The sequence below is a fragment of the Trichomonas vaginalis genome, chromosome V (genome assembly GCF_026262505.1).
Source record: "Trichomonas vaginalis G3 chromosome V, whole genome shotgun sequence".
NCBI lineage: Eukaryota > Parabasalia > Trichomonadida > Trichomonadidae > Trichomonas > Trichomonas vaginalis.
In genome coordinates this window covers 2,129,939-2,148,315 of record NC_067207.1, presented here as the reverse complement: position 1 = coordinate 2,148,315, position 18,377 = coordinate 2,129,939, and the positions used below count along the sequence as shown (strand labels likewise).

Sequence of the window (18,377 nt, the reverse complement as noted above, 5' to 3'; positions counted from 1 at the left end):
GTTCACCCAAAACGGAAAACAAAGGCAATGCATAACATTTTACTCCACGAACGTCGTCGACTCTCAGCGCGACAGATGCTTGGTGCTTGCATAATGACCGGAATGCCATATACAAAAGGTGCTCGCTTTCTTTCTCTTTGTGGAACTAAGCCCCTGTGAAGAGTGGTGTCATGAGACAACAGAGATTTTGTGACGATAAGATTAGAAGACTTAAAAGTATTTCCCTAATGCTGTCGAGAAAGTCCTTCAGTGGTTACTTATCCATTGATGCAAGATGGACGCACAGGCGAAACTCGCCAAGTTGTACAGTAACTGCGCTCGATGCTGTCACAAAAAGAGTTCTTGCATGCGTGAACATCAAACCATATTGGGTGGAAACAGACAGCATGCTCAGTATTCCGGAGCTTCCAACAATATGGAAAGTGCTGGAACTCGAATCATCTTGAAGCAATTAAAGAAATACAATATCTTGAAAGATGTTAAAGAGATTATTAAAGACGAGATAACAAAAGTGTCTCTGTCTTTCAAGAATTTGGCGTCTCTCATCTTGAAAGATTCGATCCAGGTCATGTATCAAAAATATCTCAAAAGATTTTACAAAGTTCTCAGCTTCTCATAAGACAGTTGAAGTTTTCAACGACAAACTCAGAAGATTGAAAAAATAGAGAGACCTTTCTGGGGTCTGAATGCAAGCCTAAGTATGTGGCTTTGGTCATGTTTTGCCGAAGAAAATATTGACAAACGTACGAAAATGTGGGAGAATTGTGTCTACCATTACGTAGGCAATCATAGTTAGTATACATATCATGTGTACGGAGGCACTGCGTTCCACCGTACCCATTATATGTGAATTTGACACTTTACAAACCGGTTAACGTATATTTACAACACAAACGACAACACTAACTTAACCTTAAATATTTACAAAGCCGCCAACCACTTCACTTCACTAATGTAAAAAATAAACGTTCTCACTTACAAAAGTATTGCAACTCTTCCCATTGCTGTGCTTCACACAATAGTTCATATTCTTCAGTATCGCTGCTGTCGCTCCAATCGTCAGAGTCAAAGTCACTGTCAAAATAAATGTTAGTAAGTTTTGACAAAGCTAATGAAACACGTTTACCGTTTGTATCGTATGCTTGTATAAACTTTCCATTCTTCATTCCTTCATAAACGCTCAAACTAACTTTACCCTTTCTCCCTCGTATCTGATAGAATGTATTTTCACGAGGAACGAAGAACAAATTCTTGAACTCATGACCGTTGTAGTTTGTTATCTCAATAGTTTTCGTCATTTATATAAAAATAAAATAAAAATAAAATATAAAAATAAACTTAAAAATTAATGATATCACCACCCTCACACGTATGAAAACATAGCACAAAAATAAATTTAGGTGAAGCGGTGAGATCTCACCTCTTTTTTCACCTCTTTTTTCACCCTGTTGAATTCATTGCTTTATAACTCTCTTCCTTGGTTTCTTTTTAGTTGCTTTCTTTACGTCCGTCTCCAACTTGACTGTCTTTCTTCTTCGGCCGTAATGATACCAGTTACTTCCACCAGTCAATGGGTCAAATGGTCTTTCGTAAGGGTTTCCATACATTCCATAGGGACCATACGGAAGAACTACTGGTGGAGAAGAAACATTTTCTTTAGTTCCATCGACTCTATTTAAATGCATTGTTTCACCTTTCATCTGGTCATTAAAGTCTTTTGCGTGTTTTGCAAACTCATCGTCCTTTCCTAAAGCATTTTCTGACTCAGTCGCAACCAAATTGGATGCTTTATTTATGAGCCCTATTTTATTTAATCTTAACTTCTTTGCAACCCAGCCTCCAATCTTCCCTTTATTTGCATCTAATGTCTTCGAAAACCTTCCTCCACTCATTTTATTTACTGCGTCATAAGCTCCAAGTGCTTTTGCTCCAAATGCTAATGCTTTTGTTCCCATTGCGCCTAAAGCTGCCCAAGCTACCATTTACACCATATTAAAATCATCTCTCTTCAATATTATCTCATAAAAGTTCTCGTTACTGGAGAAAGTCAATGAAACATAAGCGTTCTCACAGGCTTCGCCCTCACCGCTTTGCGGTCTATCTAACTTATTTCTTATCTCATCTATACGCTTCAAAATGTCTGAACAATTGCTAACATCTTCTACAACAGTTATTTCATGAATGACCTTCAAGAACAAGCTCATTTAATATGCAATTAAAATCATCTCAATAATGAGTCCATCCTTTCCATCTTTAGGTAGCACAACATCTTTCATTGAAGAAGGTTCGACAAGTCTTATGTTAAACTTACTGACAAAGTTTGTTATACTATAATGCTTCGGCGGCGAATACATGTAGTTTGAAAGACATAATAAAGATTCTTCAGCAAATTCACTTATACTGGATTTTATAACAATGTTCTCACGAGACCAAACGCCACCAATTGACAATCTTGTAAGCAATCCTGCTGAACCTTCAACTGTAAACGTCGATGGTAAGATTCCACGAAGGTCATCTATTGACATCTTTGAGTCACTGAATTTAAATATTTTCTTAAAGCAATCGTCATTATCTAACCATGCAATAGCTTTGAAGTTTTCATTCGAATATACATCTGCTTCATTAAATGTAAATCCTGACTTCTTTGCAGAGATGACTTTAAAATCTATTGAGTTTGTTTCAAAATTATATGCTATGGTAACTTCTGAAGGTAATGGATGCCCTTCCGCAGTCAGTTGTTCTCTCACTACCGTTTGAAGCTTTGTATTAAAAACTTTCATGTCATCTCCTGTATCTAAGTTCACATACACAGCAACAGGAAAACTATCTTGCTTCTTTGTTTCATCATTATATCTCAAAACATTAAAGTTCTTCAATAATATTGTCCTTCCTGCTGGAATACTTCGAACCTGTCTGATTTCAATAGCTTTCTCACCTCCTACATACTCTACCCAGTGCCTTGGATATTCATAAGTATACTGACTTTCTTGAATTTTGGTTGGTTTCATCATAACATGTTCATAGTATATCTTTATACTCTTGTCAGTTAGACTCGGTGCTATGTTCTGAATATTTCTGACTTGCATTTTTAATGGAGATAAAATGAAGCATTTAATACATGACGTAGATGAAGACATGAATGAAACTACAGACAAACTTAACTCTTCTCTTATTCTTCCTTTCAGCAAAGATTATGAATTCTGTTCAAATGGTGTGTATTTCTATTGTGGAAAGATGGGTTCAGGTAAGACATTTAATTTAATTCGTCATATACTCATAACAGAGCGTTTAGGAAACGACTCTTACTATGACCAAATCATTATATCAGCAACTTCAGACTCTATGGATTCAACAGCGAAAACATTCATGTAAAGTTCAAGCTCTGTCGTTAAAGTTCCAGACAGTGAACTCATTGAATTTCTTCAACGTTACATTCGACGTAAGAGAAATATTATGCCATCGTTGAATTTATACAGTCAGGAATGCAAAAGACTTCTGAGGAGATGGAAAGAATTATTGACAAACACCACTTACGTCAGTACTCAGGAGTTTACGATATGAAACGACTGACAAACTACATTCTATCAAAACTTTCAAAATACCCTTCAAAAAGTATCCTTCAAACACTCTGCTCGTTTGTGACGACTTCGCCGGAAAAGGTTTAGTGTCAAAGCCTGACTCACCATTAGCTAACATCATTACTAAAGTCAGACATTACCATTTAACTGTAGCAATACTTATGCAAACATGGAGTTTTGCTTTAAACATAAAACGTCTCATAACTGACTTCGTTATCTTTCAAGGTTTCTCACGTTATGATATTGAACTCATTTGGAAACAGTCAGGTATAACATTACCTTTTGAAGAAATTTGGGAAGCATATAAGTCTCTCATCTCTCCTCGTTCATACCTTGAGATTCATATCATGACTAATACCATTAAAGTCAAAAATATTCCATGGGAACGACCAACATTGTTTTAAAGTTTAACCTTCAATGACTGATGGTAAACAAATTCCATGCATCTCTGTCGCCATTTCTGTTAATATTTTTGCTGTCATTCATATCATCCACTTCTCCATCCGTTAGCTTTTGAGGATATGTGTTAGAATAGCTGTTCTTAAATGAAGGCTTTCTCCCTTGAGAGCATAAACTCTATAACTTTCTGCATACTTTATGTTTGAACCTCCTGAGCCATCATTGACATAAATTTTTATAGGCTTCCACCCTTTGTTCATGTTCCTGCTTCTTCCCTTAGCTCTTTTGTTCAGTAGTTCTACATCTTTATACACAGCTCCTGTCTCAGTGAATTCAACAATATTTTCATTCGTTAGCTTTACATTCAAACCCTTGTCGAGTATATTGTTCATTTCATACATATAAAAGGTTTTTATTCTATATGAAATGAGAAGCAAATCCATCTTAGCTGGTGCCGTTAATGTTCCAATTGAACCAACATCAAATGTTGACTCACGAACGACAAACAATATTGTCATAAAGAACTATAGTTCAGAGTGTTTGAAAGAACCAGAACCAGAGCTGAAATCCGTGAATTTAAACTCAGCTTCAAACGCTAACGCTACATCAGATGTTAAGTTAGAGTATCCACCACTGGACCAAATTCTTTCAAGAGAAGCCAACGACAATCCTTACACAAATGTTCAAACAAATCCTTCAGATAACGTAGACCATTACCTTCTTCAGTTATACCAAACAATTTTACTCAAAGACGATAAGAAGCTTTTGACAAATCTTATAAGCAAGAACCAAATAATTCTAACAAAGGAGGACCTTGAAAATGTTATCTCACGAATAACAGGAAACAATGTGTCATTGACTATCTCGACCCTGAAATCGAATGCTGTGGTCAAACGCCACCATTCATGAAAATAGGTAACATCCGCATCATTGAAACACCAGGAACTACAGGAGTTGAGTTTAAGTATAAATATTCGAAACGAGTATACAAAACTTTCAACAGAATATAAACTTTGCTTGAAATATGTTTTAGTAAATTAAAGCAATTTGTAATATCTGTCCAAAACTTCTTCAACAGTATCGAACTCATCTTCATAATGCAAACCTAATCTTATTGACTTGGTGCAGTTTTCACTAACACAATATAGCGCTTTGCGCTCGGCGCCTTTGACGCCTTTTTCTGTTCTCTTGACTGACATAACTAACTCATTTGTTTCATCAAACAGCAACAACCAAAGTTCATGACCTAATACATAACATTCATACTTTATATTTTTAGCTCTGAGTTCTCTTGTAAGCTGTTGCATTTAATATTTTCTAAAAAGTCAACTTCAACAGTCATTCGCACTGGTGCCTTCAGTTCTACAGGCTCGCCTTGAAAGTCAACAGTCTGAATTGCATGTCTTTCAAATTATGAGGACTAATGCGAACCCATTTACCTAAATGAGTTGCTATGACAGGAACGTTTGGAATGAACATTGAATTGACTGCATAACAGAAGGATTTATATTCTACTGAACCTTTACTATTAACTCCTGAAATGCCTGTGACATTAGCTATTTTAGACTCAATGTACAAACAATTACCATAACATACGTATGGAACAGATTTCATCTCAATCGTTTTGTCAACACTTTTCAAAGGAAATGTCATATGGTATGCTCCTAAAAGAAGTTGAACTCTATGACTCATTCGTGTTATCTTGAACTCTTTCTTGCTACTGAACTTCAATGTTCCCTCAGAAGAGAGTTCGACATCTATGTTGTCAATAGTTTCTTCATTTATGAGAGTACCTATGACTCCAGCAATTTTATCTATTCTATACTCTGCTCTGTTAGGAAATGTTATAAAACTTCTTTTGTCATCTATTTCAAACTCTATGAAATCTGTTTCATCTGTTATGACAAAAGTTGCGATAGTATTGAAGTCAACAACTCTGAAAGCAAGCGCTTCATTCTGAAGACCTAAGTTTGTTTGTAGCTTTACTGTCCCGTATTCGTTTGGGTCTGTACTTTGCAAATAGAACAACATTTTATTCTCATTAAAATATGACTATTGCTGCATATGCGTATGAAACAAATGAAGCAAGAAGAGCACATGAACTAGTAAACGAAAACTCAACTTTAACCATTGAAGGCAATGATTTAGTCATTGACGATGGAAAAACTAAAAAAGTCATTGATTTCGATACTTTTAACACTTATGACCCATTCATTACAACAAGCAAGGTTCCCATCATAAATGATGGAACGGTGCAATATATAAATTCTACAGTAGATGCCTCATTAGTGAAAGTATTAAATGTTCTCATTGAATTGTTAAAGAGCTTTCGATTTGACGACAACATTAAATGCCTAAAGAATTTAGTCATGAATGAGAAACAAATTCTTGGCGTTGCTGGTAGCAGTAATGATGTACACCTTATGACATTAGAATATTATAACGAACATAAAGATGAACTGAAAGGAGAGAAGGGTGACACCGGACCTCAAGGACCACAAGGAATACAAGGAATTCAAGGAATTCAAGGAATTCAAGGACCTCAAGGCGAAAACGGTTTGGATGGAAAGGATGGAAAGGATGGAAAAACTGCTAAATCATGGATATGGGACCTTATAAATACTGGTTTAACAGCTGCTTCATATGGAGTTCTTCAATACCAAATCGGAAAGATATGGGCGTACTTGGTGAACAAGTTTTAGATGACGTTAAAAATGCTTTGAACTTCATTTCAAATGGTTCGGATACTATTAAAACTTTATCTGGTTGGATGCAAGAAACAAGGAGTCAAATAGATACTGTAAGACGTATAGCAAACAATGCACGTACGGGATTGGATACTTTACGACAAGCACAAAATACACTAAAGGAAGCAAATGATATTCTTGGCTCAGTATCAGACATGCATGAAGATTGGCTTAAAGGTATTGACAAATCTTTAAAAAATCACAGTCAGTCTATTGCTGACTACAAGAAAAGTATAGATTTTTTACATAGTGCTATGGACGTACATAATGGAAGCATAAGGAACTTACTTAATGCTAAATAACTTACCAGGAACTATTAAAGCATTTATAAAAGTCCTTTGTAAAACCTGGTGCTCTAACATTTAGGTCTTTGAGAGCAAGAGCATTGAAGTCAAGAGATGCAGAAACTCCAACAGAACCTACAGAAGGAACTGAAACAACAGAAACTCCAGAAGAACCACCAAAACCAACAGCTAATGAAATATTGTTCGAATATTTTCCAAGGTACTCTGTTCTCATTGCATACATTCAAGAAAACTTAAGAAAGCAGACTTGACTTTAGGAGATGATGAAAGTTCTGTATATCTTTCGTTCCAGTTTCAAATAGCAAACTTTTGAGACAGATATGCTTAATGTATGACAACATCTCTGATTTCACAAGATATGATGACGACCATGACCCGAACACGGTGAAGAAGAAGTTTTACAAACATCCATTAAGACAGGAAAGGTTTTAACACAAAGTCTCATTATTGACACCAAAGATGGCGAAGTGGACGTTCTTCAAGAGCTGAAGAAAAATACTTCTTCGGGAGGTGGTGGTAGGCATGAACTTGAAATAAATGAGATAGAAGAGAAATTAGCCGAAAAGCAGATAAAGAACATAAACACAACATCTCCGATATAAATGAACTTCAAGCTACATTAAATAGTAAAGCGGACAAGAACTATGTTCATTATATAACTTCAGATGAACAGATTATAACGGACTACCATGGATATTTAACACGAAGTGATGAAGCGAAGACAAAAAATGTTAATGAAAGAAGATATAAATACATTCGTGCTAAAGGTTATGACATAAGCTGTACTGTACAGTATGATGTAGCTAAAGCACCAGAAGCATTTGGTTATACCGGTGAAATTTATGCCTCTACTTTCAATGTTAACGGTGTACTAGTTGAACCAAGATTTACTTTGAGAGTTAAGGCAAAAATAACGTTTGAAGATGCTATTAAAAGTAAAGCTGACAAAGTTGAACTTGACGCAACGAACAAAGTTTTGAAATCTCATAAACACAACATCTCCGATATAAATGAACTTCAAGCTACATTAGACAGTAAAGCTGACAAGAACCATACACATAAATCCTTCACTACTGTTAGAGCAGACGACATAATATTGAACTTTGACCTTGGTTCAAGTGCACCATTAGAAAATCCAAGTACAAGCGTAAAAGATACTCTTAACAATTTAGATAAGAGTTGCAGGAACATTGAAAGTCATGCCAGAAACTTTGAAGCACATGAACTACCAACAATGTTAGATAAGAAAGCTGACAAAACAGAGCTTCAAACATTAAAGACAGAAATACTTCAAACATTATATCCTACAGGCTCTATTTATACGTCAATGAATTCAACAAATCCAGCAACAGTTCTGGGTTTTGGTACGTGGGAGCATATTGTAGACAAATTCTTATACTGTGCTAACTCTTCAAAGCAAACAGGTGGTTCGAAGAAAATTAAAGAAGCAAACCTTCCACCGCACACTCATACAGGAACTACAAACTTTTCTGGCGACCATAGCCACTCATTAAGAGACCATCCATTATACAACTCAGAATATAAAGCTGGCAATGACGTTTTATCTCCATCTTATAACAATTCAGCAAAAAAGACTTTTCGACCAACTGAACCAGGAGGAAATCATGTCCATACTTTCACAACAAATCCAACAGGTTCGGGTGCAGATTACATGCCACCATTTATGACTGTATTTGCATGGTATAGAGTTCAATGAACGCGCTTGAGCCTAGAATAAAATCTTTAATTTTACATAAATGAGCTTGAAAGAAGTATTCGAACAACATCCATGGAGGTCATTTAAGAAGTTCAATGAAGCTGCAAAGAGTTGGGGATTTACTAACAGAGCTGAAGTGAAAAGGTTCTTTGACAAAAATGTTGTACATCAAACAAAAATAAACCCTTACGACTACTTTTTACCAATTTACTCCAACACTCCTGACGCATACCAATTTGACACTCTCATTCAAAGCAGAAAAGGAGGACATAAACCATTCCTCATCTTCATAAATGTTAACACTCGTAAAGCATATGCATATCCAATGAAAAATAAAGGAACTCGTGAAGTGTTAAGAGTTTTACAAAAGTTTGTAGCAGAACATAACCCAAGTACTTTAACATCAGACCAAGACAGTGCATACCTCAGCAATGAAATCACAGATTTCTCATTAAGCATAACATAACTCACTACACTACTGAAGACCATAACCATAACATACTCGGCATCATAAACCGCTTCATAAGGACTCTCAGAGATTTAAACCAAGAGCGAGACTTTACCGAAGAAACAATGAAACATTTTCTCGAAGTATATAATTCCTCAACACATTCTACAACAGGACATACACCAAATTCAATGACACAACAACAAGAAGAAAAGTATATACAAAAGAAACGAAGCCAAACACAAAATATCAGAAATTCAACACAATTTACCCTCATTCCTGGTACAAAAGTTCGTGTAGTTCTTGACGACAAACCGTTGACAAAGAAACGTTTAAGGTTAAGTCGAAATTATTATATCGTAGACTCTACGCAAGGTAATGGATATCTTATAAAAGCTGCCGACGACTCTATTGCGTTTTATCCTCGTCATAAATTAGTTGAAAGTAGTAATGGCAAACTTGCTGAAACCATTGACGAAGCAAAGCGAGGAGTGGTTATTGAAATACTTGGCTACAACATAAACGATGACACTTATAAAGTAAGATATGAAGGAGGTGTTGAAGATGTTATACCATCTAAGAACTTGAGAGAGTCGAAGCCAACACATCTGGGACCATTAGAGCGGGAGTACTGGAAAGACAAAAATATGCCAGAAAGAATAAGAAAATTCTTCTAAACTTTTTCATTAGATGTAAATCAGACAAAAATAATGTTTAGGTGAAGAGGTGAGATCTCACCTGTTTTTTCACCTCTTTTTTCACCTCTTGAATTTTCATGAATTTTCCCGAAATAAAAAATAAAGTTAGTTTTATTTTTTTTATTTTTTTATTTTGTATAAAAGATATGATTTCAACAATCGGCACAACAACAATTCAAGCCGCGAACGGCGGGACTCTGTCCACAACAACAGCACCAAACTCGTTAGTCATGAATCCTACGTCAATGTTAGTAGAGATGAAAAACTTCATTCCTTCTTCATATACTTTCGAAACAAAAATCCAGAAGATAAAGCAAGAACTTTTAACAAGTAATTTAGACTGTAGTGCGAAAGATGAAGAAAATGAAGAATATCTTTATGAAATGCAGGACATTATTGACCATTTACCCAAATTGCCTGAAATCCAACAACAAAAACTCACTATTCCTGAATTCGACGAAATTGAAGTGAAACCAACTGACTCAGTAGAAATAAAGAAGTTCATACGTAAAGTAAATTATGAATTCCTTGGTTTTCATTGCAACCATAAGGTTATGGACAAAGATTGCGACATGGTATATAAAAACATTTCTGACATATATAAATCTGAGGAGTTTAAGACTTACGATAACTTTGTTTCATTAGTTGCAAAATGTGTTTGGGAAATAAGAGATAAAGATAGAAGAGGCAAAGTATGGAACGAACAAATAAGACCCGCTATGTTTGAGATGAAGAAAACCATTGACGCCTTAGTTGTTTTAGCTGGTTTTATTTCAATGTATAACGCAAAAATGAACCCGCAATGTTCAAAATGTAAGGCAGCAATTAGGAAATATAACTACTCAGTCAAAGAGATAGAAAGAATGAGAAACGACTATGCAGACTTAAAGAAAGAAGCAGAAAAGCCAGCAGAAGATAAAATGAACATGTTAGAATTTCTGAACAAAAACTATCCAACAGCAGAAGATTTCCTTCTATCTGACGTCAAGAAGAAGTATAAAGAAACCTTCGGTATTGTTAAAACTTTTGACATACTGACAGAAGAAATAGAAGCTACGAAATTGTTTAGGATTTCAAATATACATCGTACAATTCATGTAAAACGCTTGTGAAAAAACTGGGGTGAAAAAAGAGGTGAAAAAACAGGTGAGATCTCACCTCTTCACCTAAATTATATTTTTGTTCAAAGCTTCCACGAGAGAAAAGATTCCTCATTCGCTAAGGATTCCAAAAATGAAAAAATCATTGATTTCGGCTGAGAAAAAACAGCAAAACCCTTCTTCCACGGGAACAAAGAAATAAAGAAGAAATAAAGTAAATTTTTTATTTATTCCCGTGGAAGATAGAGCACTTTTATGACACTTTTTATTCACGACAAACAAGACAAACAAAGAAAATAAGAAAATACGGCGCTGTCGCGGTTCGAACCACAGACTCTGACCCCTCCATAACACCACCTTAGACCACTGTGCTACGTAGCCTGTCGACATAAGATTTTATAAATTGCATATTTGACGTAAATTTATTTCCATCTAGCTTCCCACCGCATAAGATATTCATACGTGTTTGTAAGACATTCATTAAAATTCTTTTCTATTGCATCTAATCTTGCGTTATTTTTTTCAATAGCTTGTCTGTATTCTTCATCATCTCCAGCAGTGTTTGGGTCTTCACGTTTAAAATATTCATTGTTAACCAATTTTTTATCTACAAATTTTATTAGTGTTTGATTCACTTCGTTATGATAACGGTCATATTCTTTCAATACGTAAGTGAAGACAAAATGCGTCGTACCTTCAATCTTAAAGCTTAAAGAACTTTCAACACAGTTTTGAGGGTCTGTCAGTGCGTCAATGAGATAGTATTCGAAGTCAGTCAATAATCTTTTTAAAGTCATTTCATACAGGATAAAATTTAATGTTGTGAAGAAATAGTGTTTATCTCAGAAAAAATAACGCTAATTTTATTTTTATTTATTTTTTTATTTTGTATGTAAAGACAGTAATGACAACATCAGAGAACACAACAACAGTTATAGTCCATGAAGCAATAAATGAAGAATACGAGTACATACAATATAACAAACAGTTACGTCTCATTCGTTCAGTCAAAGATGACATGTACCAAATGCAAAGTATTTTGACAGCATGTTATGCTCCAGATACTAAACTTCCTAAAGACTGGTTTAGGAACCAAAGCACTATTGAACTATTAAATGAAGCACAGCGAGACATACTTTTTTCTGAAAACAGTGAAGAACAGCGAGTAGGTAAAAAAACCCAGTCGCCAAAACTCTATGAAAATCGTGAAAAATTGCCAAACGGTTTGAGAGGATATTATGTTCATAGACTTCTCGTAAATGTTGTAGCAATGTGGGCTTCACCTCGTTATGCTTGGTATGTTTGTAAACTTCTTGACGAAATTCACAGACAAGAACGCGAACAGATGGAAAAGAAACTTCAAGCAAAAGATGAAGTCATTGAATCCAAAGACAAAAGCATACAGAAAAGAATACCGCGTTCAGTACCAAAAGGAAAGGAAAAGAACTATAAGTATATGATTTATACTGAAGAGATGGAAAATGAAGAAGACAGAGATATGGTTATGTTGCATTTAGTCAGAAGAAACAACAAAAGCTTTTATGACCTTGCTAAGATTTACAAATCTGACAGAAACTGGTTCTATCGTGAAAACTTACCGATTTCAATGACACCGAATGAGCAAATAAAGGAAATTGTCAAAAATACTCTTCCTCAAACACACTATAACATCAAAGGTTGCACAATACTTACATTCAAAGAAGACTTACCATTGTTAAAGGAAAAAATAACAGAGTATTTCGATAACTTCAAAGAGGAAGAATGAAAATCTAAGCTAATTTTATTTTTTTTTATAAAATTTTATCTCATATGAAAGAACATGAATTTAGAATATTCGGAACTCATGACAGAAGAGGAGAACGAACAGCATGTAAAAGATTATGCAAAATTTATGAAGACATACAAAGCATTTAAACAATATCTAAATGCTTCTAAAGATTATGCAAAATTTCTGAAGGTATATAAAGCTTATGAAAAAGCGTATGAAAAGTTTATACATTGGGGAATTGTTGTAAAATATCCATATGAAGACTAACCAAAAATATATTTTTGCTTAAATAACTTCAGGGTCAATTTCTTCAACCATTTCACTTCCTTCGTCAATGTCAATAGAAGCTTCTTCAACCTTTGGTAAGAATTTCTGTATAACATCTTTGTTCGTTATTGTCTTCAGAGATGAAGGATAATATTTCACATTTGTTTCACCCTTCTTATATTCTTTCTGTTCGGAAAGATTCATAGCAATACTGAAGAAGTCAATGTTAGAGTTCTTTATGACAGTATAATGAGTATCTTTGACATTCACGAAGAAACTCTTTTGTTTCAAAACTACTGCTAACTCTTGTGAAGTATAACGTTTGCGGTCAATGACAATAGCTAATGGTCTGACATACTGACCAAACTTAGATTCTTTCACAAACTTCTTGTTAAAGATAACATTAACATTTGAAGCATTATTGAACTCATTCTTGATGGCATTAGCGAGAGCATTGTATGAAAAGAACTTGCAATCTTGCATGTGTTTCATTAAAATAAAAATATTAAATTATTTTGAAAAATAACTTAAAAAAAATCTAATCTAATTTTTTCAAAAATATATTTTTTATTTCCTACTAAAGATGTATCGGAAGTTGTCTAAGTTAGAACACTCGGAAATAAAACAACTTCTTACAGAAGCTAACATAGATGTTGCAAAGCATTACGCAACAAACAAAAAAGCACTCGCTGACTTCATTAAAGACTATAATGGTGCAATAAGTTATGATAGAATTCATGATTACATTAATAACAAAACATTTCCTTTAAATGACGTTGCTATTGACTTATATCATAGACGTTCAATACCTCATGAAGTAAGAAGAGAAATGTTTGACATAACAAATGCAAACGTTGGTCATACTCGTAAAGCTCTTTCGCATGATGTTCGTCAAGAGATGTTTGACATAACAAATGCAAACGTTGGTGAAACAAGAAGAAGAGACGACACACTGAAACAACAGAGAAGAGAGATGTTTAAAAGTGCTATAGAACAAGTTCGCAAAGCTAACGATGTCATTCGTTCCATTGACGACAAACCAAAAGAAGGTGAGAGATGGTTAAAGAAAGATGAAGAGAATAGGAAGAGAAATGTGAAGTCAGGCAATAGACTCATTGACTTTAACATCGAAGCTTTAGATGAACCAAACAGAGACTACTTACACAAACATTTCGGTAAGGTTTTCATGAGACTCTTAGAGAAAATTAAAATAAACTCACAACAAGATGGATGGTATGTTATAAACTTGGTGGAAAGTATGAATGTTCTACGTTAAACCTCAATAATATTGGAACATACTACATCAGCTCTTGAAGGAGAACTTTATATCAGAGATAGAAGCAAATGCTGCAGGTATTGTTGAAATGCACTATGACTTCTTCTTGACAAACATAAAGAATCTTACCGAAATAAAGATGTATGATTTAACAGAATATGAAGGCTTAACGATGTCAGATGTAAAGAAAGGCAAACCAAAAAAGAGACCATATAGAGATGAAAGCACACTGACAAATGACCAGAAAGCCATTTTGGAAGCTCTTAAGCAAACAGGAAACCCAGCACTTATAGAAAGCTTTTGGAAAGATAATGGTGAAAAGAAGTTTTATAAGAAGAGAAGCGGTCAGTTCTGGAAGTATCTTTGCACATTACCTATAAATCTTGAACGCTACCAAATCTTCAATGAACTGAACAAAAGAACTGCAACACTTATGACAGAAGACAATTGTTTCGTTTATGCTTGCATTCAGGCTGGAGTAGATGGAGAGACTATTGACCACATGAGAGAAGTCATTCGTGTTAGAGACTTTCCTCAAAGTAAAGTACAAGAAATTTCTGACGCAACAGGTATAGCATTTAATGTTACCATTGGTTATTCAATGACTCAAGACATAATGAAATAAAGAGATACATACCAAAAGAATGTAAAACTGTTTGAACTATTGACTTACTTCTTGTTGAAGACCACTACATGCTAAACGAAAGATTACCAATGACAACATATTTCATTCGCAACTATATAGAAATTCTCAAAGCTTGTGGTGGAATGAACATTGAGAAACAGATGAAAATATATACAAAGAGAGAGAACAAATATGTAGTTCGTTATGATAGAACAACACCGCTATGGGATGTTATGAAAACATTGTGGGAGTGCAAATATTTCGAACCTATTTCTTATGGAGAACTTTTCACATATACGACTGACTTATATAAACAGAACCTTGCACCATTTAAAGATTTGACATATGCTCCAAAGTATTGTGTACAACTGAAGAAGAAAGCAGAGTCAAAAGAAGTAAATAAAAATAAGTGCAAGTTCATTCCTGAGCACGTTTTCTTTGCTGACTTTGAGTGTAGTACCGATGGCTTTCATAAAGCTTTTAACATATGTTACGACAATGAAGATGGTTCAGTGAGTGAAAGCATTTGGGGTCAGAACTGTGCAACAGAATTTTTGGAACGACTTCCTGACAAGAGTTTAATATATTTCCATAACCTCAGTTATGATATAAACTTCATCTTAAGACACATGACAGAAGTGAAAGGAACTCCCATCATTAAAGGTTCACGAACAATGCAAATAACTGGCTTATATAAAGGAAGGGCAATTATTATAAAAGACTCTTACAGTGTTATAAATAAGAAACTTAAACTATTTCCTGCTATGTTTAACTTACAAACAGGACCGAAAGAAGTATTTCCATATAACTACTACAGCAGTACTTTGTTAGCAAATGACAACAGAACTGGTGTCATTTCTAAAGCGTGTAAGTTTGTAAAAGATATTGAAACGTTCATGAAGAACATAGATTCCATCAAAGGTTGCAGAATAGATGAAAACCATTTCGATTTAGAAAAATATAGCTCATTTTATTGCAAACAAGATGTAAGAATTTTAAGAGAAGGTTTTGTTAAGTTCCGCAATGACATATTGAAAGAATTTGATTTAAACGTATATGACTACGTTAGTATTTGTTCTATTGCTAACAAATTGTTTGAGAACAGAGTGTACTTCCCGAATGGAAATTTATATGACCTCTCAAATAAACCAAGAGAATTTATTTCACGCTGTATTCAAGGTGGAAGATGTATGTTGTCAGATAACATTAAACAAAAGAGCGAAAAGAAACTCATTGCTGATTTCGACGCTGTTTCATTATATCCATCAGCTATAGCAAGATTGTATACTTTAGAAGGTATTCCAAAGGTTATGAAGAAAGAAATGTTAAGCACAGAGTATCTCATGAGACATTTATTCGATGACGACCAAAAGGAACCCATTGGTGAAAAGTTTATGTCTGGCTTCTTTGTTCTCATTAAGATAACAGAGATTGGAATACATAGACACTTTCCTTTAATAGTTTGTGACCCTGAACTAAATCCAGAACTTAATGTTCCCAGAAGTTCAAACACTTGCTGTTTAATGTATGTTGACCATATAACATTACAAGACCTCATAAAATATCAAGGTGTCAAATGTGAAGTGTTGCAAGGATACTATTACGATGGAAACAGAGATATTAGAATAAGAGATGAAGTAAAGAAGTTGTTTGAGTTAAGGTTAAAGTATAAGAAAGAAGGAAATCCTTTGCAAGAAAATATAAAGCTCATTCTGAACAGTATTTATGGCAAAACTATTCTATCTCCTATTGAGTCAAAAATAACCATAGTAAATGACAAAGATGCTATAAGATATGCCATCAGAAACTACAACCATATATGAAGTTCGAAGGTTTGGATGGTTCAGATAAAACTATTTTCAAGCTAACGAAAAGCATTTGCAGACACTTTAACTTTGCCCACTTGGTGTAATATTCTATCAATTCGAAGAGAATAATGTGTGAAGTATTCTGTACTGCTGAGGACTTAGGAATGGACATCTTTTATAGCGATACCGACAGTATGCATCTCTACAATGAAGATATCCTCGTTTAGCTGAAGAGTTTGAGAAACGTTATGGAAGAGTTCTCATTGGTAAAAACCTTGGTCAATTTCATAGCGACTTTGCAGAAATCACACCTGGAAAACAAAGTTTAGCATACAAGTCAATATTTTGGAAAGAAGACTTACATAGACTTACTCACGAATGATTTAAATGAAGTTGCATTTCACTGCAGAATGAAAGGCGTGAAGCAAGATGTTATTGCTTTAACCGCTAATGAAATGTTTCCTGACTCTGTTCAGTGTTTCTATGATGAAGATAAAGGTTTAATGGTTCCGCAAGGAAAATTTGACAAAGACTCTGAGTTCAGTTTAATGAAACTTTACAAAGCACTTTATGACGGTCAGAGATTGGATTTGACTATGTAATCTGCTACACTGCATTTGACGAGAAGTTTAACTTCTCAATAACGACTAAAACAAGCTTTATTCGTAAGTTGAAGTTCTGAGGTCATTTATTTTTGTCAGCAATGAGGTCATTCGTGATAAAAATAATGAGGTCATTCGTGATAAAAATAAGCCGCTAGCGGCAAGGGCGAAGCCCATGAGGTCATTTACAATACTGCGATGGTAGAGTTTAAGAGTTGTGCTTCAATGTAGAGACAGTCCTTATGGTCTGGAGGTAGCAAAACAGGTGCTTTATGGTCAGAGGAACATGTCTATCCAAAACTCACGATTGAAGCCAGTAAGCTGTAATACTTAGGATTTGGCAGTGGTGAAGTTCTTGTATGACCAATGAACTCATTTTCAACTCCTTACTTAAGTTTGAATAAATATAGCTTGCTTTCTATCCAAATGCCAGGTGTTACAATCTTTGAAAATTCATTTTTCCTCGGAAGCATTGCATAATAATTGAAAACATTTTTGAAGTCATCATTTGGTTCAGAGATTTGAAATCTTATACGTAATGGATTTTCTTTCTCTTTAGCGACTTCATTGAATGGTGAGAATACAATGAATTGACAGTCATGAGTTCCATCTTCATTTTCATTAAATTCATAATGAAAGTCTATAAGTTGTGGCTGACTACCTCTTCTTTCAGTTGTGCAAGAAACTCACGTAAAGGCTGTAAAGTTTGTACTTCAATGTTAAACTTTTCTCGAACATTTCATTAAATGAAATCATACATTGCAACAATGTTGTATCGTCTTTAAAGTATTTGTATATGTGAATGTTTTGGGCGCTTAAAGACTGTTCGTCATTTTCTATCTCGACTTGAAGTATAAAGTCAACCTTTCTGAAAGCACGTGTTATATACATAGATGTTATGCCAATGTACTTCTCTTCATTTATGTTCACAATCCAGTCTGTTGGAAACTTAAACGTTACTCTGTTCCCCTTTATTTTGACGTCAGGGTTTTCACTACTGAACGCAACAGATAAAGGTATTTGTCTATACATTTAATTC

At 34.6% G+C, this 18,377-nt stretch overlaps 14 protein-coding genes and 3 pseudogenes across 17 annotated transcripts, besides 2 other annotated features; 10 read left to right on the top strand and 7 right to left on the bottom strand.

Moving 5' to 3' along the window:
* Window positions 1-790: 790 nt before the first annotated feature.
* Window positions 791-18,377: part of a mobile genetic element that runs on past the window's edge.
* On the bottom strand, window positions 972-1,298 carry TVAGG3_0264780 (uncharacterized protein; the record flags this gene model as incomplete). Its single annotated transcript, XM_001582923.1, has 1 exon — window positions 972-1,298. One exon carries the CDS (start codon window positions 1,296-1,298, stop codon window positions 972-974), a length of 327 nt encoding a protein of 108 aa, XP_001582973.1.
* Window positions 1,299-1,457: a terminal%2Cinverted (terminal inverted repeat of canonical_Maverick-1_9 transposon ID:TVAGG3_0264570).
* On the bottom strand, window positions 1,455-1,982 carry TVAGG3_0264770 (protein of unknown function, DUF4107 family; the record flags this gene model as incomplete). Its single annotated transcript, XM_001582924.1, has 1 exon — window positions 1,455-1,982. One exon carries the CDS (start codon window positions 1,980-1,982, stop codon window positions 1,455-1,457), a length of 528 nt encoding a protein of 175 aa, XP_001582974.1.
* TVAGG3_0264760 (uncharacterized protein) lies at window positions 2,205-2,780 on the bottom strand (the record flags this gene model as incomplete). The annotated part of the gene is made up of 1 exon (XM_051228432.1): window positions 2,205-2,780. One exon carries the CDS (start codon window positions 2,778-2,780, stop codon window positions 2,205-2,207), a length of 576 nt encoding a protein of 191 aa, XP_051098162.1.
* Window positions 4,404-4,658, top strand: TVAGG3_0264750 (uncharacterized protein; the record flags this gene model as incomplete). The annotated part of the gene is made up of 1 exon (XM_051228431.1): window positions 4,404-4,658. A coding segment is annotated over one exon (255 nt), but the record flags the coding sequence as incomplete, so codon positions are not given.
* On the bottom strand, window positions 5,015-5,284 carry TVAGG3_0264740 (uncharacterized protein; the record flags this gene model as incomplete). The annotated part of the gene is made up of 1 exon (XM_051228430.1): window positions 5,015-5,284. The coding sequence occupies one exon, from the start codon at window positions 5,282-5,284 to the stop codon at window positions 5,015-5,017; it is 270 nt and encodes an 89-aa protein (XP_051098160.1).
* TVAGG3_0264730 (organellar and viral DNA polymerase type B) lies at window positions 6,026-6,533 on the top strand (the record flags this gene model as incomplete). The annotated part of the gene is made up of 1 exon (XM_051228429.1): window positions 6,026-6,533. A coding segment is annotated over one exon (508 nt), but the record flags the coding sequence as incomplete, so codon positions are not given.
* Window positions 6,979-8,746, top strand: TVAGG3_0264720 (annotated as a pseudogene). Its single transcript has one exon. A coding segment is annotated over exon 1 (1,768 nt).
* TVAGG3_0264710 (uncharacterized protein) lies at window positions 8,787-9,039 on the top strand (the record flags this gene model as incomplete). The annotated part of the gene is made up of 1 exon (XM_051228428.1): window positions 8,787-9,039. A coding segment is annotated over one exon (253 nt), but the record flags the coding sequence as incomplete, so codon positions are not given.
* TVAGG3_0264700 (integrase core domain containing protein family) lies at window positions 9,320-9,871 on the top strand (the record flags this gene model as incomplete). The annotated part of the gene is made up of 1 exon (XM_051228427.1): window positions 9,320-9,871. One exon carries the CDS (start codon window positions 9,320-9,322, stop codon window positions 9,869-9,871), a length of 552 nt encoding a protein of 183 aa, XP_051098157.1.
* Window positions 9,964-10,215, top strand: TVAGG3_0264690 (organellar and viral DNA polymerase type B; the record flags this gene model as incomplete). The annotated part of the gene is made up of 1 exon (XM_051228426.1): window positions 9,964-10,215. A coding segment is annotated over one exon (252 nt), but the record flags the coding sequence as incomplete, so codon positions are not given.
* TVAGG3_0264680 (organellar and viral DNA polymerase type B) lies at window positions 10,669-11,004 on the top strand (the record flags this gene model as incomplete). The annotated part of the gene is made up of 1 exon (XM_051228425.1): window positions 10,669-11,004. One exon carries the CDS (start codon window positions 10,669-10,671, stop codon window positions 11,002-11,004), a length of 336 nt encoding a protein of 111 aa, XP_051098155.1.
* On the bottom strand, window positions 11,415-11,789 carry TVAGG3_0264670 (uncharacterized protein; the record flags this gene model as incomplete). Its single annotated transcript, XM_051228424.1, has 1 exon — window positions 11,415-11,789. The coding sequence occupies one exon, from the start codon at window positions 11,787-11,789 to the stop codon at window positions 11,415-11,417; it is 375 nt and encodes a 124-aa protein (XP_051098154.1).
* TVAGG3_0264660 (KilA, N-terminal/APSES-type HTH, DNA-binding family) lies at window positions 11,897-12,757 on the top strand (the record flags this gene model as incomplete). Its single annotated transcript, XM_051228423.1, has 1 exon — window positions 11,897-12,757. One exon carries the CDS (start codon window positions 11,897-11,899, stop codon window positions 12,755-12,757), a length of 861 nt encoding a protein of 286 aa, XP_051098153.1.
* TVAGG3_0264650 (uncharacterized protein) lies at window positions 13,046-13,519 on the bottom strand (the record flags this gene model as incomplete). The annotated part of the gene is made up of 1 exon (XM_051228422.1): window positions 13,046-13,519. The coding sequence occupies one exon, from the start codon at window positions 13,517-13,519 to the stop codon at window positions 13,046-13,048; it is 474 nt and encodes a 157-aa protein (XP_051098152.1).
* Window positions 13,611-14,207, top strand: TVAGG3_0264640 (organellar and viral DNA polymerase type B; the record flags this gene model as incomplete). The annotated part of the gene is made up of 1 exon (XM_051228421.1): window positions 13,611-14,207. A coding segment is annotated over one exon (597 nt), but the record flags the coding sequence as incomplete, so codon positions are not given.
* On the top strand, window positions 15,018-17,418 carry TVAGG3_0264630 (annotated as a pseudogene). The gene has a single exon. A coding segment is annotated over exon 1 (2,401 nt).
* TVAGG3_0264620 lies at window positions 17,917-18,370 on the bottom strand (annotated as a pseudogene). Its single transcript has one exon. A coding segment is annotated over exon 1 (454 nt).